General features: G+C 43.7%; 1 protein-coding gene across 1 annotated transcript in view; it reads left to right on the plus strand.

The window, feature by feature from the left end:
- Esr2 (estrogen receptor 2) overlaps positions 1 to 27,863 on the plus strand; it is a 47,305-nt gene that overhangs the window by 13,171 nt on the left and 6,271 nt on the right. Inside the window, exons 4-8 of the mRNA XM_041658601.1 lie at positions 7,915 to 8,031; positions 14,329 to 14,628; positions 18,281 to 18,419; positions 19,259 to 19,312; positions 24,339 to 24,472. Coding sequence (XP_041514535.1) covers positions 7,915 to 8,031; positions 14,329 to 14,628; positions 18,281 to 18,419; positions 19,259 to 19,312; positions 24,339 to 24,472 — 744 coding nt within the window. The remainder of the gene's footprint in view (positions 1 to 7,914; positions 8,032 to 14,328; positions 14,629 to 18,280; positions 18,420 to 19,258; positions 19,313 to 24,338; positions 24,473 to 27,863) is intronic.

Here is a 27,863-nt window from a genome sequence, read left to right on the forward strand (position 1 = left end):
GATTTGTATTTGTTTATAAAACATTGAGAAAATGTGTTCCTTTGGAATGTAGTCTTAGAACAGACGGGTAAGGTCAGAGTGTCATGTCAATATTTAAAGTCCTTCTTGCCCATTCTTTTTGGTCACCATCTCATGTAGCCCAGGCTGGCCTCACACTTGTGTGGATAGCCTTAAACTCCTGAACCTCCTGCTTCTGCCTCACAAGTGCCTGGATTGCATATATGAACAACCTTAACTGGTTTAATATTTAAAATTCTTGATAGTTTTTATTAACTGTTTCTCAGAAAGGCACAAAAATGATTTGTCAGCTAATGTGGATGAGCTTTGCTGTTTTGTTTTGAGGCGGGGGTCTCTGCTAGCCAAGGCTGACTCTGAGTGCATGAGCTTGAATTTCTTGATCCTCCAGTCACCGGTGTTCACAGTGTGGAGTGTGCAATCACGTCCCCGTTTATGCAGTGCTGAGAAGGGAGCCCAGGGCCTTGGATGGGAGGCAGGGTCTCTAACAAATGATCCTCCCCAATCCCCCCTCCCCACAGCTTTGTTTTGTTTACCAAGTTCTTGATAGCATTGAGAGTATCCCATTGGCTCTGATTTATTTTTAAAGATAGGGCCTTGTAAAGCCATTCCACTTGGCCTTGAACTCACTATGTAGCTGGCTTTAAGCCCTTCCAGATTCTAGCTCTCCCAAGTTGATTTTGCGTTTGACGTGCAGAAATATCTAATCATTAAATGGTCAAATCTTATTAACACTGATAGTCTTAAATATAGTTTTTAAATTTTAGGTCTTTTGACATTGGGAAATTATGTAAACTTGTACTTAATTTGTAATGGTTGACTTTTACATGCTATTATTTAATTGAAAAAGAAGCATTTTGGCATATTGAAAAAGAATCAAATGTATTGATCTCTAAAATACATCTTTTTCATATTTTTGTTGATTTAAACCTTTCACTTTTTTCATTGATTTGAAATATGGGGGCTGGGCTGCAGACATGAATGGATCAGCTGCGAAGAGGGTTCCAAGCCAAACTGAGCTACAGCACAGCCTGGTTTCAAGGGGATTGTAGCTTGAAATATGACTTACACGCCGTAAAATTTCCCTATTTATATCATTCATGTTTCTAAATTTTGAAAATATATAACCAGCACCATAATAAAGATGTGGATGTTTTTAACTGCCAGTCCCTCCTGTTTCACATTGGCTCCCCAGGCTGGTGGAACAGCTGGTCTGTGTCCTGTCGCTGTGGTTTGTCTTCTCTACCCGGTCGTGTAAGAGAATCATAAAGTATACAACTGGGCGGGGGCTGGAGCTGGAGTTCAGGTGGTAGAGTGTTTGTCTAGCATGCATGAAGCCCTGGGTTCAATCTCCTTTCTTGGGAGGTGGAGGCGGGAAAAAAAATCAGAAGTCGGAGGGTATACTCAACTGCTTAGCAAGACCAAAGCCTGGGCTATATGAGACATTTATTCATTCATTTATTTGTTTGTTTGTTTATTTATTTATTTGGGGGGAGGGGGTATATATCCTTCATGTTTGCTTCTCTTTTACTGTAAGCTGTTGCTTTGTAATGCTGTACTGTTGAAAGCATTGTATCCTGATGCATAAACACTTCAGTGTGTTTAGCCCTTCATTTGGGTGCTTTTCAGCTTATGTGATTTCTATGAACATAGTTGAACAAATGCTCTTGTCATATGATAGGGCATCTCTTGGGTATATTCCCAGGAGTGGTATTGCTGGGTCAAGGGGTAGGTTGATCCCGAATTTCCTGAGAAACCGAAACACTGATTTCCAAAGTGGTTGCACAAGATTGCATTCCCACCAGCAATGGATGAGGGTACCCCTTCCTCCACAGCCTCTCCAGCAAAGGCTATCATTGGAGTTTTTTATTTTAGCCATTCTGGCAGGTGTAAGATGATATCTCAAAGTTGTTTTGATTTGCATTTCCCTGATCGCTAAGGAGGTTGAGCATGACCTTAAGTGTCTTTTGGCCATTTGAACTTCCTCTGCTGAGAATTCTCTGTTCAGTTCAGTGCCCCATTTTTTAATTGGGTTAATTAGCATTTTAAAGTCTAGTCTCCTGAGTTCTCTATATATTTTGGAGATCAGACCTTTGTCTGTTGTGGGGTTGGTGAAGATCTTCTCCCAGTCAGTAGGTTGCCTTTTTGTCTTGGTGACAGTGTCCTTTGCTTTACAGAAGCTTCTCAGTTTTAGTAGGTCCCATTTATTCAATGTTGCCCTTAATGTCTGAGCTGTTGGGGTTACACATAGGAAGCGATCTCCTGTACCCATCTGATGTAGGGTACTTCCCACTTTCTCTTCTATCAGGTTCATTGTGTTCTGGCTGATAGTGAGGTCTTTAATCCATTTGGACTTGAGTTTTGTGCATGGTGATTTCAGATAAAAAAACACACAGTATATAATGATTTCTCCTTCTTAAAAATTTAGATCTCTTGGAAGAAATCTTTCCATCCCCCCTTTCTCTCTCTCTCTCTTTCTTTTATTTATTTATTTATTTATTTATTTATTTATTTGCTAGGGTCTCACTGTGTAGCTAGCCCCAGCTGTCCTTGAACTCAGTATGTAGCCGGGCTGTCTCAAACTCATAGATATTTGCCAACCTCTGCCTGAAGGAAGCTTTTGTTGTTGTCAATTTGTTTCTTTATTATATGTGTGTGTTGTTAATTTGTTTACTTATTTGTGTGTGTATGTGCGTGTGTAGCATGGCCAGTTTGTGGAAATCAGAAGATAACATGCAGGAATTGGTTCCTTTTACCATGTGGATCTAGGGCCAACTGAGCCATCTCGTCAATGCTATTTTTGTTTTAAATTTTTTTTTATTGTGCATGCTTACAGATATATGTGCATGTATTTGTGTGTGTGTGTGTGTGTGTGTGTGTGTGTGTGTGTGTGTGTGTTTGTGTCTGTGTTCAGGTACTTGCATACCACAGCATGCTATGGAGCTTAGCAGCCAGCTCCAGGCATTGATGTAGCTTGCGAGGCTTATACATCAAGGTCTTTAACCCACAGCAATCCTGCAGACCCAGGGGAATCTTTGTCATTGTTTTCATATCAGGAAGCATCTTATTTATGGCTTTTTAAAAAAAATTGTTTTCTTTTGACTCTTGCTATGATAACCCAAGCTCTCCTGAAACTTACTGTGTAGTGTGGGCTGGCTCGAAACTCGCAGTCAGTGGTGGGGCACGCCTTTAATCCCAGCACTCAGGAGGCAGAGGCAGGTGGATCTCTGAGTTCGAGGCCAGCCTGGTCTACAGAGTGAGTTCCAGGACAGCCAAGGCTACACAGAGAAACCCTGTCTTGAAGAAACAATAAAACACATAATTTAGGATCCTTTTACAGGCATGTGCCATCTTGCCCAGCTCTGGTAATTGCATAGGACCCAAAACCAACTCAACCAACCAGATTTACCCTTGGACACCATTTTTTAACACATTGATAGTTGTTAATTTGAAGAGGGTTCTTTTTTCTTGTATTACCTTTTCTAGGCTGTTTTCACTAAGTGTGTTCATATTATTAAACCTTTGGATCCATTTTTAAGACAAAAATATCTTCATATATGTATATATGTGTATATATATATATATATGTAATTTTTTGAGATTATTGTTGCATCATTTTTCCACCTTCCCTTTACTCCAATCCCTCCCATGTGCCTCCTTGTTCTCCTTCAAATTCATGTATAAGAGCACTGGCTGCTCTTCTAGAGGACAGGGATTCGATTCCTAGCAACCACCTGGCAGCTCACAACTATTTGTAAATCTATTCCCAGGATGTCTGATACCCTCTTCTGGCCTCTATGGGTACCAGCACACATGTTATGCACATATACACATGTAGGTATTCATACAAACATATAAAACCTTATATCTATCTGCATCTTTATTTTATATATTTTTTGATACAGATCTCACTATACAGTCTTGCTTGGCCTGGAATTCACTCTTTTTTTTTAAAGATTTATTTATTAATTATGTATACAGTATTCTCAGTATTCTGTCTGCATGTATGTCTGCAAGCCAGAAGAGGGCACCAGATCTTATTACAGATGGTTGTGAGCCACCATGTGGTTGCTGGGAATTGAACTCAGGACCTTTGGAAGAGCAAGCAGTGCTCTTAACCACTGAGCCACCTCTCCAGCCCCTTGGAATTCACTTTTTAGACCATGAAATTGGCTTTGTGGCTTCGAACTCACAAAGATCCACTTCCTCTGGAGTGCTGGGATTCAAAGTGTGCAGCACCATGCCTGGCTTATAAATAGAGTTTTTAATAAGACTCCATCACATAGATTAGAGAGAAGTTTGAAATGCATTCTTCTTGACATGGAAGAAAGCAGACCCTACTCTGTGTCCTGGGCAGTGAAGTGCACTTGCGGGCAGGAACAGAGGACAGCGTGCAGTCAACAGCCAGCAAGGAATGAGACCGAGTCCTGCAACAAGGGACCGATTCTATCAGCAACTCAAGTGAGTAAGGAAGACCTTGAGCTACAGCAGTTGAGTGAACAGTAAGCTACATTTTTCAAGAAAGCCAATGGAAACTTTTAGCTATTTATATTTTTAGAGAAAGTCTTACTGCCCTGTAGTCCAGGCTAGCCGTGAAGTCCTTCCACTCCCAAGCACTGCGATTGCAGATGGGCGCTACCATCTGTCTTTGTTTTTAATGAATCTCATACTTAAAATATGTATATAAGATATAAAAAACATTCACCCAGAACTGTGTAGGGCAATGTTGTCAACATGCTTCATCACTCAGAATCCTTTAACATGTAGCCACTGCCGTACTTCTGTCAAATGGGTGTCCGCTGGGCAGCTAACACACACACACACACACACACACACACACACACACACACTACCGCCACCTAACGCTCAGACTTGGAGTTGTTCTACTGCCCTCCCTAGCACAAGGCTCAAGATCAGGAATTGACTGTGTGTTTAGGTGTCATGTCTCTGGTCTCTGTCCTTCAGAGCTTGCATTGCTTCCATTATCATGAAACTTTGGAAGACCAAAACTGCCGTCTTGCATAATGTCCCTCGTTCTGGCTTCGTCTGTTCTTTCATCCTAGACCCTGCTTGCAGGGATAGCCAGAGACGCTGCTGTGCTCACAGCGCCTCTCAAGTGGTGTGTGATTTCAATTTGTCCTGTTACTAGTGACTATTTGATTAAGGTACTGGCAGCTAGACATCCATTCTGTAAAATTACTCCTTTTTCCCCTTTGTAATGAATGTTTTTGTTGGGAAACCTTTTGAGCCTAAGTAAATAATGGCATTCTTCATTAAGCCAATGAATTAATCTGTATCATTATGACTTACGGCTTCTTCTTTTCTGCATTGGGTTGCTATCATTAGTTTTTTGAGGCTCACATTATCTCAGACTGGCCAGTAGGAGTCCTTAAGCTGATTCCCGTCTTTTCAACGTGTTCCTGTAATTCTTTGGGCATGGCTTTCTTTCCTAGCACACAATGTTTCAGGCTCGTTGTACATGTAACCTGCCCTAGTTCTGAAATACGCTGTTGTTTCATGGAACCCTGATTCCCCTTACTGGAAAATGGGAGTGGTAAAACTGCTCCTGTCTCACTGCTCTTGGAAGATCCCTGCACCAGGTCCTCTCGGGATGGAGTTAGAGAATCGATTTATGGATATATCCGTATATATGTATGCACAGACATGCATTCATCTATGTTCCCATTTCTTTCTCTCTGTATATATGTATACATGGGGCCATATTAGAGATGCTATATGGGTGTATGTGTGTGTGTACGTGTGTTTGTGAGGGATGCATGTGCACATGTGTGGAAGCCAGAGGTCAACACTGGGTGTGTCTTCTTTGGCTGTCCACCTTCATTTTTGAGACAGTTTCTTCAGTGAACTGGGGCTCACTGATGAGCCTGGCCAGCTGTTGTTCAGGCATCTCCCTCTCTCAGCCCTGCCTCCCCTACATGGGGTTATGGGTACATGGTGCTCCCACTGTTGGCTTCTACTTGGGAATCACATTTTAGGTCCTCATGTTTATGCAGAAAATATTTGACTCACTGATCCATCCCCAGGGCCTCAGAAGCTATCTTTTTTTTTTTTTAAGGACTTGTTTGTTTTGTTTTTTTTAAAGTATTTTCTGGTATGTCCATGAGTGTTTTGCCTGCATGTATGACTGTACCTAATCCCCTTGGAGACTAGAAGAGGGCATTGGATTCCCTGGAACTAGAATTGCAGAAGGTATGGGCCTCCGTGTAAGTGCTGGGAATTGAACCCGGGAAGCGCAGTCAGTGCTCTTAACTCAGCTTCAGCTGAGAGAAAGTTATCGTTTGTAATAAAAAAAATTAACTATAGTTTGAGTGTAATATAAGAAAAAACAGCCTAAGAAAAATAAAACATTGTATTTCACATATTTATTTAGCTAAATTATATATGGACATTACACATTTGGAGTTAGTTTTTAAATCATCCTCTCGCCGCGTGCTAGCATTATGTAGAAGTCTGTGAATGGTTCAAGAATGGGAAAGGAAACCCTTGCATAGCCGGAGTTCAGGCAGCAATGCCCCAGCCTCCTGGCCCCTCTTAGTGGGCCCTGCAGTCTTAACTCCTTGGCCCTCTCCAGAGCCAAGATGCACGTAGCTTTTACCTTCCTTGACCACAAATGCATGCTTGTCTCCATGCTGTCTTTGAGCTTTTCCTATTGATGGAATTACATTTCTTTCTCTCTCTCTCTTTTCTTTCTGGGACAGTCTCACTTAGCCCAGGCTGGCCACTAACTTGGTATGTAGCCGAGGGTGACCTTAAATTGATTTTCCTGTCTTTATCTCTGATGTACTGATAAAGGCACGTGCCGCCATGCCCAGCTATATACCATACTGGGGGTTGAGCCCAAGGCTTCATGTATGCCAGTCAGGTGCTCTTCCTGCTGAATTGTGACCTCAGCTTTAGAATCCTATTTGTCTGTAAATGACCTCTCCTTAAGTGTCCTTTGGCAACTTAATTTTTAAAAAAAAAATTTTTTTTTTTAATGGTTTGCTCACTTAGGAGTCTTACTCACGGATACTGCAAGTCTGGCCATCACGGACATCACATGAGAAGTGCAGGCTACTTTGTTTATTGGTTTAATGCAGTTAAGACATAAGGGCCTGGAGTGACGGCTCTGGTTAATGCAAGCTGCTTTTCCAGGGTTCAAGTTCGTTTCCCAGACCCATGTCAGGCAGCTCACAACCACCTGTAACGCTAGTTCCAGGGGATCCAGTTATTCTCTGGCCTCCATGGACCCCTGCATGTACATAACACACACACACACACACACACACACACACACACACACACAATCCAGTAAAAGTAAACCTTTAGGGGCTAGTGACATGGCAGGGTCCATAACGACACTTACTGCCAAGTCTGATGACCTGAGTTAGATGCCCAGGCCCCACGTAATGGAAGGAGAACCAACTCTTGTAAGACCTTTGACCTACATCATCTCTTTCTAAATAAATAAGCATAAAAATAAAATAATTAAATAAAAAAATAAAGCCGGACGGTGGTGGCACACACCTTTAATCCCAGCACGTGGGAGGCAGAGGCAGGCGGATCTCTGTGAATTGAAGGTCAGTCTGGTCTGTAGAGCTAGTTCTAGGACAGCCAAGGCTTCACAGAGAAACCCTGTCTTGAGTCCTCCTCCCCTCAACAATGTAAACATTTAGAAAGAATGAAAACACCACGGCTGAGCATATAGCTCAGTGATAGAGTACTTGCCTCGCATGCATGAGACCCTGGGTTTGAGCCTTCATACCCGAAGGTACCCAAATATCTTCTTCACCGTGGCTGATTTGGATGCTTTAACGTGTAGGTCTTCCCCATCTTCCCGCTACATGATGTCATCAGTGTTGTCAACTGTTGCACTCATTTTCCGTCTTCTTGCTGTAGGACACAATGATTACATCTGCCCAGCCACCAATCAGTGCACCATAGACAAGAACCGGCGCAAAAGCTGCCAGGCCTGCCGCCTTCGCAAGTGCTACGAAGTAGGAATGGTCAAGTGTGGTGAGTGCTCATTTCTTTTTATTGTGGTGGGTGCCTGCGAGAGCCGAGGAACTGGAGACTCGTGGCCATGGGAATTATCTTTAAGTATTCCTGTCCATCCAAGTGCGCTGGTTTTTCCTCGCAGCTGCAGGCAGGGTTGGTTGGGTGTGAGCAAAGATTTCAGAGCATTAGAGGCCAGAGTCTGACCCGGCTCGGGGGTGGAGCGAAGAAGAGGCCTCTGTGTAGGTGGGGGACTTTCTAGCTACTGAACCGTTCAAATGGGCTGGAGCTTGCCAGCAGCTGGGGACTTCCTGGCATGAATGCCCACAGTTAGAGCTTGTAACAGGAAAAGTCTTGTGGATTTCTCAGGTGACTATGGGGAAGATGTGATCCCATTTCTCCACTTGCTTTCTAGAAGGAGGGGAATATACACTTCAAGGAAGAACTGCAGCCCATAGACAGTGTCTGAAGGATATACTCCTTTAGGAAGAGCTGGAATCTGCAGACACTGTCTCAAGGAGCACTCCCATAGGAGGAGCTGGAGTCTGTGGACACTGTCTCATCTTTGCTTCTTTGCTTTTTGCTGACTGCTCATTTAGCTTTAGCTCTCTAGCCCTTGGGTTTATCTCTGAAACGGCGATATCTGCTTGTTTGGGTTTTGAGAGGAGCAGAAAGTAGATAAATGGGAACCCCAGTGTGGTGTCTGGCGCTCCGTCTCAGCTTCCCTTAGCTCTCCTCGTGGGCTGATATTTATGAAGTACGGCTCTAGAACAGTGTGATTTTTCTCAGGCTCAGTACAGGGAAGGTAAGGAATGGATCACATAGGCCGGCGTGGTAGCTCACACCTATAATCTCAGCCCCTGGGAGGCTAAGGCCGAGGGATTACTGAGGGTCTGAGTCCAGCCCGGAAGATAGAGTGAGACCCTGAAACAAAACAACAAACAACCGGTGGAGGCTTCCTAATCTCTTTGGGAATTTCAGCAGATGAGCTGAGAGGGTATTCTGCCTCCCACGTAACAGAAAGACGTACTTCTCATAGCCATGACAAATGCCTTGAAGGAAATACTTGAAGGGAGAAAAGACACTTCATTTTGGCTGATGATCTTAGAAGTTTTGTTCATGATCACCTGGCTTGTTGGGGAAGCCAGAAGCCTCATGCGGAGGCTTGTGGGGAAGGAAGCTGTTTGCTTCATGGTGACCAGAAAGCAAGGGAGGGTGCAGGGGGTTGGGGACAAGCTAATCATTGCGGATAAACACAAACAACTCCTTGGATCAGATCTCACTCTCCCGCCTCCCTGTAATGCCATCATATTATGAATCCATCAAGAGATTCGTCCACCGAAGCTGCCAGAGATTTTGGCAGCCCAGTTACCTCTCAACAGTGCCATCCACGGTAGCCAAGCCGTCCAACATGAGCCTTCTGGGGACACCTCGTATCCAAAGTGTGAGAAAGTGTCAGCTATTTCTTCTCCTTTCACATAGACATGTGCGTGTGTACACACACGCGCGCGCACACACACAGACAAATAAAAATAAATAAAAATGTAATAAATTAAAAAAATGAAATACATGTTAACCTTTTAACTCTTTTGGTTATAAATTAGGTTCAAATGTCCCCAAGTCAAGGCACTTTTTCTTTTTTTTTTTTTTTTTTGGTTTTTTCGAGACAGAGTTTCTCCGTGGTTTTGGAGCCTGTCCTGGAACTAGCTCTTGTAGTAGACCAGGCTGGTCTCACAGATGTGAACTCACAGAGATCCACCTGCCTCTGCCTCCCAAGTGCTGGGATTAAAGGCGTGCGCCACCATCACAGCAAGGCACTTTTTCTGTGTCAAAGAAACAAGGTCAAACAAAGAAAAGCAAACAGAGTCCAACATCCCATAGTTCATCTTGAATTTAGCATTTTTTATCCCTGTTGGTTGATCACATTTTATGTTTTTCTTTGTTTCTACTAGTCTGGGGGTTGCACAGCTGCTCTCTCAGTTCCTTTAGTGACATTTCTATTTACGTGCATTTTTGATGATTTGAGAATTTCAGCTTCTTCCTAAGTAAAAGAATTTCTTTTGGAGTTCTAACCTGAATCACCTTTTGATTTTCCATGATGCTATTGGCTTACCTTCTTTGTTCATCCCTAGAAGCTATATTATTATCATTCATTCCCAGAAACTATTATTATTATTACTATGACTATTATTTTGTTTGATCAGTGCTTTTGGGGGGTCTGCATGTTAAGGATTGAACCCAGGGCCTTGGGCATTCTGGGCAAGCACTCTACCACCCATCTACACCCCAGCCTCATATAGTGATTTTTTTTTTTAAAGGTTCATATTTTCTGCTTTCTCACAAATACTTCTTTTCTTTATTCTCTTTCTTTCTTTCTTTTTTTTTTTTTGTTTTTTTGAGACAGGGTTTCTCTGTAGCTTTGGAGCCTGTCCTGGAACTAGCTCTTAGTAGACCAGGCTGGCCTTGAACTCACAGAGATCCGCCTGCCTTTGCTTCCTTAGTGCTGGGATTAAAGGCATGTGCCACCACCCAGCTACACAATTACTTAAATGTCAAAATTTCCACTGTTATTTTTCCTCCTTTCTAAAAACACGTGAGCGGTGTGGCTTCTCAGTTGTCATTCAGTGGAAAATGTCCCGAGCTGGTTTTAGATTGGTTTCATGTGTATGGGTATTTGCCTGTATGTATGTGTGTCATGTGTGTGCCTTGTGCTCCTAGAGGCCAGAAGAGGTCATTGGGTCCCCCGGAACTATAGTTACAGATGGTTGTGAGCCAACAAGTGGATGCTTAGAATTGAACCTGGTTCCTCTGTAAAAGCAGTAAGTGTTCTTAATAGCTGAGCCATCTCTCCAGTCCCTAGTGTCCTCAGTTTACGATGGGTCGTGTTCCCGTCAATCAGCTGGGAAGATGACTCAAAATTCAAGGAGAACTAGATGTGCTGGCACACATGTATCCTCAGCATTTGGTTGGTGGAAGCAGGAAGACTGTTGTAATAAGTTCAAGGCCAGCCTGGACTACAAAGTTCAAGGTTAGCCTGAGCTACATTTCAAGACCCTATTTTAAAACTCAAAGGGGTGGAATGAGGAATAGATTTGATTAAAACATTTTATATGTATGTTTGAAACTCTCAAGGAGTAAATAAAGGAAAAAACCAGGAGGTACTGAATATTAACAAAAAGGCATATATATATATATATGTATATATATGTGTGTGTATGTGCACATATTAAATGAATAAATATGGCTTATGTACTCAAATAATGAAAACGATCAGAATATCTTTTCCAGGGATTCTGGCTAATCCCAACAATTCCGATTCTCAGGAGGCTGAGGAAGGTATATTTCCAGGAGTTTGAGCCCAGTTTGGGCTACAGAATGAGACCCTGACTCAAACAAAAAATACATTTTTCTCTACATTTTTTTTTTTACAGTCTCATTCAGTACATCCAGGCTGGCCTTGAATTCACTAGGTAGCCAAAACTGCCCTTGAACTCCTGGTCTTTCTGCCCCTACCTCCTGCATGCTGGAATTATAGGATTGCGCTACTACTCCTGGCTTTCCCCATCATCATTTTTTTTTTTGATTTTTGAGACAGGGTTTCTCTGTAGCTTTTGGTTCCTGTCCTGGAACTAGCTCTTGTAGACACCAGGCTGGCCTCGAACTCACAGAGATCCGCCTGCCTCTGCCTCCCAAATGCTGGGGCCCCGTCATCATTTTAAAAACATAATTTCATTATGTTCTGATCCATAGGCCTACAATAACAAGAATATTTGGGTACTAGCACAGACATAGAAATACAAATCAGTGAAACTGAGTAGAGAATTGAGAATAAATCACCTATATAAATTAATATTATTGACAGGCACTCAAAGTTGGCAGGAAAAAGCTTGTGATACAACAAGTACAGGGAACACTGTTTATCTATTTGGGGACTGTGACATGAAATATCAACTTCACATAATACAAACATGTATAAAATTCCAGATAGATTTTAACCACACGAGTATTTATGCAGATAAAGGAGAATACTTTTATGATCTTGATGCAAAGCAAATTGACCATTTATTAAAAGCTTTTTTCTCTTTAATGATTTATTTACTTTTATTTTATGTGCATTGGAATTTTGTCTGCATGTATATCTGTGTGAGAATGTCAGATCCCCTGGAGTTACAGTTTACAGTTGCAAGCTACCATGTTGGTGCTGGGATTTGAACCTGGGTCTTCTGGAAGAGCAGCCAGTGTTCTTAACCTCTGAGCCGTATCTCCAGCCTCTAAATAGAGCTTTTTATGGCAGAAGACACCATGAACAAAGCTTAAACACACAAAGCAAACCAGAGGCTGCATGGTGCAAAGTTATACAAAGGGCCTTTATAAATTTAAGAAAAGCAAGGGATAAAAAATAAATAGGCAAACTGGGCAGTGGTGGCACACGCCTTTAATCTTAGTACTAGAGAGGTAGTGGCAGGTGGATCTCTATGAGTTCGAGGCCAGCCTGGTCTACAGAATGAGTTCCAGGACAGCCAGGACTGCACAGAGAAACTCTGTCTTGTACACACACGCCTAAAAAAATAGGCAACGTACAAGTAGAGAAATACAAAGGGCAAACATTGTGAACATTGCTAAATATTTAAAAATTGCAGAATAAGAAAAGACTGTTTACACACTCCTAAGACCAACAAAGATTAAAAGTAACACTAATGCCCAATAATATTATGAGAAAAGAGGAGGTCCTTAAATTATTGTTAGATTATGAATTCTTAAATATTTTGGAAAGTAGTAGCTATAAAATTTTTAATGTCTGTATGGCTTGTTTGAACAAGTTAACTTTGAATTTATTATAAAGTAGTAATTGAGCACACCCACAAGTCTCATTTTCACTGCAATAATTAAAGAAGAAACTATCGTAACATAGACTTACATCAGCATGGGGCATTTTAGCTTTTGTTCTTTGAGGTACAGTCTCCTTTACCCTATAGGAGTAAAGGTCTGGTCTGGAATTTACGATGTATCTCAAGTTGGCCTGGCATTTGTCATAACCCTCTAGGCTCTGCCTGGGTTCCAGCTATGCCCAGAACAACACTGGCTTTTAAAAGTAAATGTTAATATATAGTAATAGACTGGAGGGCTTTTCAGATTCTGAACTTGGTTTATTGTTGTGTGTTTATGCCTGTGTAGGTTGCATATGGGTTACATCACATCGATGGAGCTCAGACAACTTTTGGAAGTCAGTGTTCTCTTTCCATCTTGTTGAGGCGATGTCTTTCTTGTCCTTTTTTGGCACTACATTCTCTAGACTAGCTGGACTGTGGGCTTCTGGGCAGTTCTTTTGTGTCTGTCTTCTGTAGGGGTGCTGGGATAACGAATGTAATTATATATACACCTTTTTGTTGTCCTGAGACAAGTTCTCATTATCTAGCCATGGCTGTCCTGGAACTCACTATGTAGATCAGATTGGCCTCGAACTCAAAGAGATCCATATGCTTCTGCCTCCTGAGTACTGGGATCAAAGGCATGCACCACTACCCCTGACATGTAAGGCTTTGTTTACTTGAATTCTGAGTGTTGAATTCAGGTCTTGAAGCTGTGTGATTGGTGCTGTTACTCACTGAGCTAGCTCTCCAGCCTTAATTTCAATAAGATTAAGAGCAGCTTATGAAATAGTGTAGAAACTATGATTCTAATTTTGTTTATAAAATATAAAAAGCATTAAAGAAAAAATACCGAATTTATACAGAAATTAATTTTCTTTTGTATTTTTCAGGATTTTTCAGTTAATTTATTTGAAATATATTTGTTTGTGTAAGTATATAAAAAGATAAGTACGTACATGTATATAAACTTTTTAAAAAACATTGTTAGCGTGTGTTATTTGCTATCTGGAAATAGCAATGTTAAAGTCTTGACTTTTCATTATTTTCTCTACTTGAGAAAAATTCCTAACTTCATATCTTTGAACCTGGGATCTATCAGTGCACTTTAGAAGAGAAACAGATTCGGTAGCCAGTGATAACCTTGAAACGGAGCAGACGTTCCCAAACACGTTATGTTGCTAATACATCCAGACAGTCGTTATCTTTGTCCGTGACCTACAGACTCCAAAATATAAAAATGGAATGAAATCAGTGGTATCAACACTGCTGTCAACATAGCTGCTTCTTACAGTGCTGGGCCTGGGAGTCGAACTCACGGCCTTGTGCATGCGAGCACTTAACCTACTCACCTACACCCTCAGGCCCTCATCACTTTTAGACTGGTTATTCGGTGAGCTGGAATCTGGGTGGAGAAACCACTGGACTTGTCATCTGCTCTCCTCTTTAGGGTCCAGGAGAGAAAGGTGTGGCTACCGAATAGTACGAAGACAGAGAAGTTCCGGTGAGCAGGTGCACTGCCTGGGCAAAGCCAAGAGGAACAGTGGCCATGTGCCCCGGGTGAAGGAGCTACTGCTGAGCACCCTGAGCCCAGAGCAGCTGGTGCTCACACTCCTGGAGGCAGAGCCGCCCAATGTGCTAGTGAGCCGCCCCAGCATGCCCTTCACCGAGGCCTCCATGATGATGTCCCTCACTAAGCTGGCCGACAAGGAACTGGTGCACATGATTGGCTGGGCCAAGAAAATCCCTGGTAGGTCTCTGCCTCTTGACTTCGTTCTGTTTATTTGTGACAAGGCCTGCTTCTCATATTTTGGGGACAGTGAACTTCATCTGGATATAGAATAGTTTGTTTGACATTTTGTTTTGTAACCTTTTATAGATCAGATTTTTAAATTCAATTTTGATTATACATACACACACACACACACACACACACACACATATATATATATATATATATATATTATGTGCACACCTGTGTGGAGATATATGAACATAACTGCAGGTGCCCAAGGAAGCCAGAGATGTCAGAGCCCTTGAAATTGGAGTTACAGGTAATGATGTTCAATGTAGTTGCTAGGAACTGAGCTCAGCCTAGGTGCTGGGAATTGAACTTAGGTCTTCAGCAAGAGCAGTACTTGCTCTTAACTGCTCAGCAAAATTTGTAACATAACAATGGTGTTCTCTTTGTCCTATATATTGGCATATATAACCTTAATATGTCCTGGATTTTAGATTCTGTTTAGAATTCCCAGACTCTCAAGTTTTATCAGATAGAGTAGGTCAGGAAGTGGTGTATAGAGCCTCTTTCTCTACCTGACTCTCTTTGTTGTCTCGCAGACTCATCCTGCACACACTGTAACACTGATAATGTTCACATCTCCAGCAGACAATGCCTGTTGCTTACGTCTTGTGCCCAGGTGTGGTCTGAGAAGGGACTCAGGGTCACTTGGGCAAGTCTAGAGTCTTAGGGCCTGGTTGAAAGGTAGAAATGCGGATTCCATGTTGACCAGTCTCTGGCTATTGATGTCTCAGCTGGTGAGAAGGGCATGGCAGCTCAGGACAGCATAGAGTCAGTTTCACGTAGAAGTATAAGGCTTATCAGATGCTAAACAGGGACTTATAAAACATCACCCCAGTAGAGAAAGAATCGGTATTATATAGAGTAAATCAGCAGTTGAAGTATTGTGAACTAACGGGCCAGTAAATCTTCCTGCTATTAAAATGCGGCCATGCAGAATATGCACCTTTTCCTCCTAGAAAGTCATTATGTCCCCAGGCCCATTTGTCCCCAGTCCCCAGCTTACGATGGCTTAGCTCTCAGTCCTTCACTGTGGGTGTGACGGTTAGAAATAGGCACTTTTACTCTCTCCGGTTTCCTTCTTCAGTATAAGAGTCAAGAGATCACTTGAGCTATTCTATGCTTTATCAGAACACAGGCCTTGTATCATATGCTTTTACCAATCTGTAAGCTGACCAACCGTATTCTATTCTAAGCACGTGTAAGGTAGGATAGACTGAGCTAGGATGCTGAATAGGTGAGGTTTATTAAATGCACCCATTTTTAAAAATATTATTATAAGCATATGTTTATTACTACCATTGCTATTGTCACTGGTGTGCATGTGCATGTGTCTGTGGTGTGTGTGTGAGCGTCTGTGCACTGTGGCACCTGTGCAGAGTTAGAGGACAACTCTCAGGGGTCAGATCTTTCCTTCAACCTTTGTCCCAGGGATCCAACTCAACATTAGGCTTGCATGAAAGGCAGTTTTACTGGCTGAGACAGGGCACGGCCCTACATTTTGTTCTGGTTTGAGATGAGGGTCTCACAGCGTGGGCCGTCTACTTCTTCTACAACCATATAAGAAATAAATAGACCTCTCTCTCTCTCTCTCTCTCTCTCTCTCTCTCTCTCTCTCCACACACACACACACACACACACACACACACACACACACACACTTTCTGAATTCTAAGCCAGGCCAAGGCTCCCATGGCCATAGGGCAGCGGGGGCAGTAACTGTTTTAGGCAAATTGTAAAGCTTTGTCTGAGTAGATGGAGGAAGAGTTTTGGAAGCCACATCTCCAGGTGCACGGGTCTCTGGTGGCCATTGCTGGCTGGGCCCCACGCCTTCTGAGCTTTCTGGAGATCTCCTTTCCGGCTTTGTTTTGTCTAGTGTCTCCACCTTTGCCAGAGTTATTTCATTTTGTCTGCTGTTTGCCAGAGGAAAAAAACACCAATGCTCTTTCCTCTAGTTTTTATTTCACGTGTTTTCCAAACACCATTTGCAGGATCTCACAGGAAAAATGGAGATGAGAGATTCCTGACTAGGGGAAGCCGTTTGGCTCTCCCCCCACCCAATTATTCTTTCTTCAAGCGCAGCATTTTGAAAGATTTTGTAGGTGTCTTACATATGACTGTGAGTGACACTGGAGGGTGTCCATGTATCAGGACCTGAACTGAGCATAACCATGTGGCTCTGAAAGGATTAGTCCAAATGTGTGTGGTGCATACATGTGTATGAGTGTGTTCATGCATGCTGCACATGAGGCCAGGGGTTGACACTGGCGTCTGCCTCGATTGCTTGCCTCCTTAGATTTTGGTACAGGCTCCCTCACTGAACTTGGAGTTCACTGATTGGCTAGAATGGCTGCCCAGTGAACCCCAGAGATCTTTCTGTTTCTTTCTCTTTAGTGTTGAGATTGTAAGTGCATAACACATAGTTACTGAGGATCAGACGCAGGTCCTTATAATTTCCTAGCAAGCCCTTTACTGACTGAGCCGTCTCCCCAGCTTCGGAGTTCTCCATCTTTACATTCATGCTCCATTCACTTCTCCGTTGTGCACATTTACAGAACCATTATCCGAAGACTTGAGCGTGTGCGGCTTTGTATTGTAGGAACACTGGTAAAATATGTATACGCCATCTCACTTATAGGAAATTCTCAGGGGGAGGCAAGGTCACTTCCATTTTACCTACAGGAAAAACAGATTTGACAAGAGATGAACTCATCTGGGGGAAGGGGATAGGGATGTAGTTTAGTGGTAGAACACTTGTCTAGCATGTGACCATGTGTGTGTGTGTGTGCGCGCGCACACACACACACGCACACACGTTTGGGAGGGGCTAAGCTGATAATTAAAACCAGAATCTATTTCACTCCAAGGCTGTGCCTTTGTCTGCTGTGTTCGCACAGTGCGTGTGTTACGGAAGAAGTTCCTATGTCTTCTGCCTTGTGCTAAAGGCATTTGCTCCCCAGAGATTCTGTGTTTCCTTCCAGTGCTGTGACTAATTCAAGCCTTTGGTTGTTATATTTGCTCTTTAGAACAGGATCACCTGGAGACAGCTCCCCCACCCAGAATAGTCCTAATTCTGCATGGGAAGTGTTCAATGTTCGGAAAACCTATTTTGGCTTTCTGCAGGGGCTGGCGACACTCTCTGCTTGACCTTCCACCCCTGGTCATCTAGACTCCACCTACCCCATCCATCCACCCTCCAAACCATGTATTGGGACAGACAGACAGACAGCCCCTCTGGATGGCAGCTGAGCTTTGGTTTCCTCAGCAGGGCTCAGGAATTATTTGGACAGTATAGCCATAGCTAACAAGCCTAACTCTGCCTTTTGGGCCCTTTCTGGCATCTGTCTGGGGGAACCAGTGATTCTTTAGAAATATTAAACAGAGTTTGCTTATTTTCTGGAGGGGTCGGAGGCTGGAAACTGCAAGTTTTACAGCTGAGGCTCCTTCCACCAACAACACTTTGAATCACCTCTTTGAAACACTGATTGATTACTTCCCTTTGTTGTCTGGGTTTCCTTGGCGTTTAATGGCTTGCCGTTCTGTCTGTACAGAAACGGGTTGCTGAGGGTGAGGTGTGTTTCACGGACTCTTGTTTCCCTAGGCTTTGTGGAGCTCAGCCTGCTGGACCAAGTCCGGCTCTTGGAAAGCTGCTGGATGGAGGTGTTAATGGTGGGGCTGATGTGGCGCTCTATCGACCACCCAGGGAAGCTCATCTTTGCTCCAGACCTCGTTCTGGATAGGTGAGAAAAAAAAAATGCTTTGCATTTCCTTTCTGATCTGTTTGACTAAGCCAAGTGAGTGGGAACCAAGCCCCAGGTGCTGCAATTAAATTCTCACACCTGAAAGGGCAATTAGGGGGTGATGACACCGTCCACTCCTTCAGTGTGTCAAGAGCCCACCAAGAAGAGGGCATGGGTACCAGGGGTCATGTCCCATGAGCCGGTCCAGTCAGTGGTGCATCGATAGTCGCAGGCCAGGGCTGTGGCAGGGGACTGTTTCCTGTAGGGTGTTGGCCACTGAGTACACAGCCAACAGAGTTTTGTTTATTTATTTATTTTAGAAATTCTGTTCTCACATTATATTCTTAAGTTGTCCCACTGTTGAGTGACAAGTAACATCTCTGGATAGGTGATAAAATTCTTATGACCCTCCCCCCCCCCAAATTTATTTTCATGGGCTATAGCTTTAATGCTAATAGTGCCATTTATCTCTAGAAGCATTTTGGAACATGTGGTGGGAGGGCTTGTTACTAAGGCCAGATGAAAGTTGGCAGACACTGGGACATGACATGGTCTAACAGAGTAGTCGCGCTTTGTTTTCTTTTAAAGATGGCAGACAGTAGGAGCTAAGCCTTGGTTCAGTTGAACTGTTTACGGAAGCTAAATTGTTCACCAACAGTCAAGCTTTGTTATAGGGAAAAATGGAAAACTTTGAGTGGTTTGGAAAATCTCCACGAGAAAAGGACTAGCGTTGAAGTGTTCAGCACGTTAGACCGGGCACAAGGGCAGGAGGATGCCTGGTGCTGTGAGCCTAAAGTGCCCGCCCCAACTCTTGCATCGTCATCCTGTTACCACTGTAGGTCATCCGAAGACCCTCACTGGCACGTTGCGCAGACGAAGAGTGCTGCCCCAAGGTATCAGCATCCCTTCTGCCTGCTGTCATGGATGGCCTTGACAGAGAGCACTGGTCTGAGTAATGGAGGTGTTCTGGTGGAGCAGACCCTGTGGGAAGAGTTGCAGCATGGCATGTGGCTTGGGCAGGAGCAAGCCCAAGTGGTGACCGGGCGAGGGAGGCTCTGGGAGGCCAGAGCAGTGGGGCAGGTACCAGAACCTCCACTGACCGTCATGTAGCTAACTTTTTAGCTGGTGTGTGCCAGGTACTCTCTTAAGAACTTGATTGTGTCGCCTTATTTAATCTTTCCAAAAAACCCCTTTGGAGTGAACACTGCTCCTCATTCCAGGTCTTCAGTTAAGGAAATGGGAAGTGAGGTGATTGATTTATAGGCGGGGTAGTGAGTGCTCGTGGAGAGGAGGGGATCTAGAGTCCGTACACCTAGCACATCGCCCCCGTGGGAAAGAGACTCAGAAACGGAAAGAGAAGGCCAAAAGCAAATTGATTCATAATTTGTTGTTTTGCCTTAGAACACAGCCTTAGGATCTGTTCTATTTCTGCCCATCAGCCCTGTGACCTATCCTATTTCAATCCACTCCTCCTGTCACCTCAGGGTTGTCAGTCAAGCCGAAAGGTCAGATGCCCAGCCTGGCCATTGTCTCATCCATTCACTCTGCCTCACAAACACACACATTTAAACATGTAATCCTGCTATGTTAGCTGTTCTACCCATCGACGTGTAGTGGAGTTAAAATGATTTTACTTTTGGTTTCAGTTTCGAGGGGGAGGCCAAATCTCGTGTTTCAGTAAGCAAGTCAGTAGCTGGAGAACATGTACGGGGGTAAATTTAGCCTTCCTCTTCCTCAGTGTGGGTGCGCCACCACCGCCCAGTGTGCCAGAGCGTCTTCACGGGGGTTTCACATGAATGCAAGCACTAAACATTTTTTTTATTGTTGTGCTTTTGTTTTTTTGTTTATTTTTGGTGCTGGGCACAAGACCAAGAGCCTTTTGCTTGCTAAGCAGACCCTTACCACTGAGTTAATCCCCTTACCTGTGCCCATTTGCTCTCATCGAGATTTCTATAGAAAACAAAACGAAACAGAAACCACGAGTGTACTGAGGCTGAAGGGAAAACCCAGTGATTTGGGCTTGCTCGTAACAAGGTAGTTCTTTGGGCATCCATCAGAAACATAAATTCATGTGAAGCTCTAGTATGGAACCAGAGCTTCTATTTGCTGAAAAATCTATATGTGGCTGGCAGGATGGGTCACTGGGTAGAGGAACTTTCCATCAAGACTGATAGCCTGAGTTTGATCCCTCAGACCCGTGTGGTGAAAGGTGAACACTAACTCTACAAAACTATTTTACCTTTAACTGTAACACACACATGTACACATGCACATACACACACATACAAACACACAGACACAGACATACACATGCACACATACATACACATGCACGCATACTTACAGACATATACACATATACACACAGACATATACACATATACACACACATACACACAGATATACACATACTTACAGACAGACATACACATACACACAGACATACACATACATACATTCATAGTGACAGACATACACACATACCCATACGCACAGAGACATACAAGGCATATATACATACAAACAGATATACACATGCATACACACAGGCAAACAGACACATATACACATGCACAGATAGACATACACAGACATTCAGATCCAATGTAATTTAAATGAGCAGTGCATACTGGTATTTTTTTGTGCCAGCATCACCAGGAAACTGTCTTCAGAGCTATCACGGGACATTGGAGCTGGGCTGGGAGCCCACCCTGAACCCCGACAGGCCTCTTCGGCGCCTATGGCTATGAATGTTCTTAGGGGCTGCATTCATACTCAGCATTGATAAGCTGAATGTTCTTGAAGATCATAGACTTTTACTCCCAAATTTTAATTTACCCTTTGTAGCCAAGTAATTTCATTTTGGTTTAATATTTATGAAGTCTCTCCCATGTGCTTAGCCATCAACTAGGCTCTTACCCTTGTCCAGTTGCCACACCTACAGAGATAAACTGGTGTGAAACCCAGCGAATAAAGATGCAGGCGGAAAATAGGCAATGGCAAAGCAAGACAAGCCCACTCAGTATTTTGCCATTGTATCAAACGGTTATTTTTCTTTTATGAAAAAGCAATTAAGTAATGTGATTGCTAATTTAATCTTTAGTTGACGCTAGCTTGAAGTGTACTTCTCTAGGTAGGCTGGCTGACTGACTGACGAGTCACTTGCTAACATTCCAATCATGCCTCTATCTTTAATCTCTCCATCCCTGCCCCTGCCTTCTTACTGCTAACTCGGTTCCAGTCCCTCACTGTGAGATGAATGGCATGGATCTGCTCATCAGTTTGTAGCCGTCCTTCCTCACTTTATTTGGCATGACTCATTTCGAAGCAGGGCGTTATTCAGAGCCACTTGGGAGGTGCACTTTATGTCCCTACACGGCTCGTTTATTTTCTAAAAATGTATGTAGATTCTATAGCCTATGATGTCATCGAAAGTACTTGAAACCTACATGAGATGCGATGGTTGCTTGTCTCACCTGCTAGAAGGAAAAAAGCCAGGCCTGGTTCTTTAGATTGCTTAGACTGGAACATTTTCTATAAGGTACATGTGTGGATTACTTGAAGTTGCAATGTATATTGGGCTTCAGATGCCCCAATACCTAAACAACGTAGATTTGAAGCATTAATTTTATTGCAACGGAATGTTTTCACTTGTGGAAATGGGTATTAATCCTGATATTTAGTGCCTTTTCTTTTCTATGGGTGGCAACTTCTAGAAAATAGGATTGATTTCAGCTGAATTGATTTATCCTTTGGGTGAGTAAAAGGGAGGGAGGGAGAGAAACAGAGACAGAGAGAGAGAGAGAGAGAGAGAGAGAGAGAGAGAGAGCGCGTGCGTGCACACAAGCATATGTTACATAACTGAACATAACTTCACTTGAGTTTGAATTTTACAGAAGAATAAAGAGTCAAACTATTAAACCATCAATTCACAGTTGGGCATGGTAGCCCCCACACACCTACTAGTTCTGGGAAGGCAGAGACAGGAGAGTCACAAGATTGAAGCTAGCCTGGGCTACAAATTAGACTCTGTCTCAAAAATGGCAAAATAGCCAAAACAAAATGAAAGCATCAGTGCAGGTGTTAGTGTCTGTTCGTTTCCTCTTTTGTGATGTATGCAGATGAGCTTTTCAGCTATCAAATACCTGGAAGCTCAGTACTTATGATTCCGAGCAGTGACCGTTCAAGAGGCAGAGTGGGGTGACAGGCACAAGGGGCATTCCATGTGCAGGTACTTCCTTTCCACTCACTGTGTTCAGGGCTCCTGCCACCCTTATAGGAACTCAGAGCTGAGGAGGAGGTTAGGGGGAAGTATGAAGATGGGGCACATGGAGTAGCAGGGTTTGTGTAGATTTTGGTCCTCTTTGCCCAGGGCTCTTGTTCTCCCAGATGGTTTTTACCTGTGAATTAGTTCTAGGGGACACCGGTGATTTGTCCCTTAGCTCCTCACTGGCAGGAAGATGCAGCTGTTTTCAGAAGTTCCCATGCTGACCTGCCAAAGTGAGCCGTTGCATGCTTGTGGCTGTGTGTGTGTGTGTCGCTGTGTGTGTATGAATGATGTGGGATGCAGGATCCTGATGAGTTGCTGTCAAATACCTAGCAGGCCAGATTGGTAGCATCCAGGGGTGTCAGTTCACAGGACCTCTACAGATGTTATCTCATAAAATGCCACATCCACTGGACATGACCTGGTTTGGGGATGAGAGCAGACAGTGCACAGTCAGGTTTTTGTTTGTTTTTGCTGCTTTACTTCGACCTCCCTTCATAGTCTAGAGAGTAAAAGCAGACCCCACAGGCACCCGTTTCTGCCACGATCCCCTTTGCCGTGGGCTGCATTCAGGAACTGGAAGGACTTTGTACAAAATCATCTAATTGTTAGTCAAAGCCCTAGTAACTCTGCAGCTGGAGAGAACAGACAGTGTTGAGAACAATAGGGTGGGATAATGTGTGTCTAGCTGGTGCAAATAGAAAATGATGCTTTCTCGTTCATGTGTAATCATTTATTTCAAAGACAGACGCAACAGCTCATGCCTATAAGGCATCCTTAAAGGGTTTATCTGAAACCTTTGTTTAAAAACCATCTTCAGGCTGGGTGTCATGGCCCATATCTGTAATTTCAGTATGTCAGAGGTGGAGGTAGGGAGACCAGGAGCTGGGCAGCCTAGGCTACATGGCAAGACCCTATCTCAATAAAACAAAACAAAAACCCCAAACCTAAATAAACAAAAAGCCCACTTCAGGAAGTCAAAGTAAGAAAGTGTCACCTGCCCCCATGTCTGTTTCCTCCCTGACTAAGCCACCTTCAGCTGTAATTTCTCTGTCACACTTCCTTTCTTCAAATGCTACTTCCAAGTCTCTTGGCTTCTAGACTAGCGTCTAAGTTCAGCCCTCTATGTGTGAAGACATGAACGTCTCTTTTTCTTGAAATGTTTGGCTCTAACAGACCCCCTCACTGGTACTTCCTGAGGAGAGTGTGGGATCTCACTTTTAATACACCGAGTCACTTCCAGCAAGGCTGGTTGACTACCATGATTTGTATGTAAGCCAAAGGCTCGTGATGGTGTCTCCAAGAAGTCCTTCTGCAATGAAGTAGAAGGAAACAGGCAGCCCTGGTGCACACTTTGGCCTGAAAAACTGTTTAAGAATTTTTAGGAAGTGTGTTGTGTGTTCCCCTCTTCAATGCTCAGGATTCACCCCACAGCCTCCTGAGAGCTAGGCAAGGGTCCCACCAATGAGCCTATACCCATGCATCCCTTGTTTTCCTATATGGACTCAGTACTAGTGACTTCCCCTTGTTAAGTATGCTCTTCCTAATACCTCGGTATAGTCATGGGATGTGCAGGATGACGCCTAAGGTGTCATCTCTTGATGGCCCTCTAATGCTGTGTGTTCCTTCAATCCCCAAATGAACTCTTGCAGGGATGAGGGGAAGTGCGTAGAAGGGATTCTGGAAATCTTTGACATGCTCCTGGCGACGACATCGAGGTTCCGTGAGTTGAAACTCCAGCACAAAGAGTATCTGTGCGTGAAGGCCATGATCCTCCTCAATTCGAGTGAGTAACCGCGCGCCTGTGCCTTGTATGGCTAGGGAAGAAAGACTGTCCATCCGGTGTGGCGGTCAAGAGTGCCGAACTTTTGTTTGATTTAGAAAGTGGAGAACGGCCTCACTTCTGACTTCTCCGTTTTACCTGGATTTAACTGTAGTTAATGTTTGCTAACTTGCATATAAATTATTTATTGGATGAGCAATGGATTTGAAAAGCGGCTCAGAAGCTGGATGTGGTGGTGCATGCTTTTAATCCCAGCCCTGGGGAGGCAGAGAGAGGCAGGCCGTCTCTGAGTTTGAGGACAGCCGGGTCTACAGAATGAGTTCCAGGGCAGCCAGGACTACTCAAACCCTGTCTCGAAAAACAAAAACAAGCAAACAAAAAGAATAATTTAAAAGTATTTACTCTCCAGTCTTTCTTTAGCCAGACACAGGTATTTCACATGGCTAACACATATCATCTGTATTTAATGTTTCAGCTTCTACTTTTACAAACCATTCATTTGTTCAGTACCAACATCTAGGTTATGGTCGAATAGCTTGGTATTGGGAGAAACAGAAAGCAAATTATGAAATGTCATGATCTTGGTGCTGGACTGAGGTTCACAGATCGACAGAGTGGAGGTGCGGAGAAGTGGGAGAGGCCGCAGAAGGACACTGGGGTCTTCAGAGAAGAACTTCAAGTGGTCACAGGCAACTCTGGGGGAGTGTCTGTGTGCAGAAGTGTATTATGGGAAGGTCATACCCACCCCCCATAGGGAGGAATGACTAAAATGGAGAGAGTCGGAGGCAAGGGTGTCCTCAGATAAAGTGAGCCCAAACAGACCATGTGGGAGGGAAAAGAGGAGGGACTTGACTTCGGAGATGGGGGATGAGGACAGTGTCTGAGCTGAGTGGATGTTTTGGCTCTCCTAGTTTTTCTTATATAAACAATATCTGGTGATCAGGGACAACATTTAGATGGAAGAAAACCATACAAGGAAGATAAGAATAATCAGCAGGATCCTCCTCTCTCCAAGACCTAGGAAACAGTACCCCCTGTTCCTTCTGTCTCCTCCCTCTCCAGTATCCTTTGTGTTTGACTCTAATAGGAAATCAGTGGGTGCCATCATCTCTTATATTAAATGGAGTAGTAGCCACCTACACCCCGTGTGTAGCTTCTCATACTTGACATCATCCCTGGGATACTTAGATCACCTGACCCAATGCACACGCATGTACATGGTGGTTATGCTGTATTTAGAGAATAATGACAAGATGTGAACGTGTAGGGCTTTTTAAAACAGTTTTTTGAAACTGACGATCAAACCCAGAGCTTTGCCCACGCTAGGTAAGTTGAGTGTGCTTGCTATCACTCTCAGCTCCCCTTGGCCCCAGCTCGGCATAATAACAGAAAATTACGATGAAAAGTGCAAAATATGAGTCCTGGCTTATGTGATTAACACGCTTGAATGATTTTTAAATTTGTCTGTGGCTGTCAGAGCTCTCAAGGGCTGGTACTTCCATGGCGTCCTCTCTGTGGACTGGGAGAACATTCAGACAGTAGCTCAGGGAGAGCACAGCACGCCGTCAGTGGTGGGTTCTAGAATCTAGAGTGGAGAGTGGGCTAGGTCTTGAAGGGGAAGGGTGGGGAGGGCTGAAGGAGGAGTCTGAAGGATTTAGAACCCTTTCAGAGCCACTATGTGCTCCTCAGAAAGCGATTTGTTTGTTGTTAGGACACGTAGGTAAGCAGCAGGTAAGGAGCCTGCTGTTTGGCTTGGCATCTTCTAGATGTCAGATTGTATCCTCAGAGCTGTGAGCAGCCTCTATGTATGTGGATGGGCAAGGCAGCTCTGGCCTTCTTCCTGCGGCATCTGATAAAGCTGCCCTTGTAGGAGGCGAGGAGGGTTGTGGGATGTAATTGCCACTTTGGGCAGAAAAATCATTAAAATTTAAGGTAAATCCAAATTTTTGAAAATCTTTACTGAACCTTATTGCTTACTTGGTAGTCACAGCAAATTTATTCTGTTTGACATTGCTGTGGGAAATTGGAATTTGCTTTCTTTTTTACTTCTTTTTTTTCTTTTCTTTTTTGGTTTTTCTTATGGAAATGTTCTACTATTGAAAGAGGTGGCTAGCTCTGAAGGGTTTTCAAGAGCACCTCTTTTTCTGGTTATTTGCAGCAATTAATTTAAAAATAAAACAAAAACCAAAGCAAGGACTAAGTTGGTGAACATCAGTTGGTGTCCTCCACTGAAACAATCTGAACAGCCAAGGGTTCGTTGTTGGAAGAGGGGTGCGGGAGGAACAGGGCTGCAGGCAGCATCTCCCGTCTGCAGGTGGCGCTCTTTAAGGCTTTGGCTGAGTGCTAGCTAACCTGCTAATGTTTTGAGGCACAGCGCGAGGGGAAATGGTCTCTGAAGTTCTCACTGGCTAAGGAGCGGCTCACATTCTCTCTAGGCGCTTGGGAAAACTTGTAACATCCTGGACATTGGGATAAGAAAACACTGAGGAGGCTGTCGCCACAGTAACGGGGTAAAGTTAGCCCCGGGGTACAGACTACCAAATAAAACATAAAAGCAAGCCCAGATTGTCAAAATATCGTGAAATAATTTAGCTACAATCTAGCACAAAGCTTAAGAATAGTTGAAGGCATTCTCACCTGCTTATGGGCAAAGTAAGTCAGTCTTCAGTACTGACTACAGGGGCCTGGGGATGTAGCTCAATTGGAAGATTGCTCGCCTAGTATGCGAGACCATGAGAGACCATGACTTTGACCACCCCTTCATCCCCTCTACCCCCACCACTCCACCCCCCACCTATGAGAATACTCACATACAAGGGGCGGGGGAAGGCAATGACAACACAAAGAATGTAATGCTAGCCAGAACCCAAAGGTAAGTTCACAATACTCAAAATAACTCATTGAAAATTAGGAAGCATGCAAAGACGAAAATATGGTCTCCAACGGGAGAAAAAAACACTCAGAAAGGTGACAGAATGAAATACATGAAAGAGACTCTCTGGAGACGTGAAAACAGTGCCTGGATTTCCTATGGGAAGTGTGAAAAGGCAAGGCAGGGCACAGAATTTCTGTATGGGCCCCAGACGGCCTTGGAGAAGGGAAGCTGCGTAGAAGGGAAGTCAGCAGACGTGGGGACACAGCGGTTGAAACATGGTTGAGAATGTTCTAGATGTCTTGAAAACTGTAAACACGGCTTCGACGATACTTTCTTAAGCCCCTGCACGAGAAGCGTGTGGGAAGCCACAGCAAGACAGATCGTCATCAAAGTGCTCAAAGCCAGCAGGAAGGAGACAAGCCACTCTTCGTTCTTCTCCTTTTCTTTTTTTGAAACTGGGTGTTGCTATGTAGTTCAAGCAGTCCTCAAGCTCATGATTCTCCTGCCTCAGCTTCCTGA

The sequence above is a fragment of the Microtus oregoni genome, unplaced genomic scaffold (assembly GCF_018167655.1).
Source record: "Microtus oregoni isolate MIOR12 unplaced genomic scaffold, Mior012 000009F_ref0000495, whole genome shotgun sequence".
NCBI lineage: Eukaryota > Metazoa > Chordata > Mammalia > Rodentia > Cricetidae > Microtus > Microtus oregoni.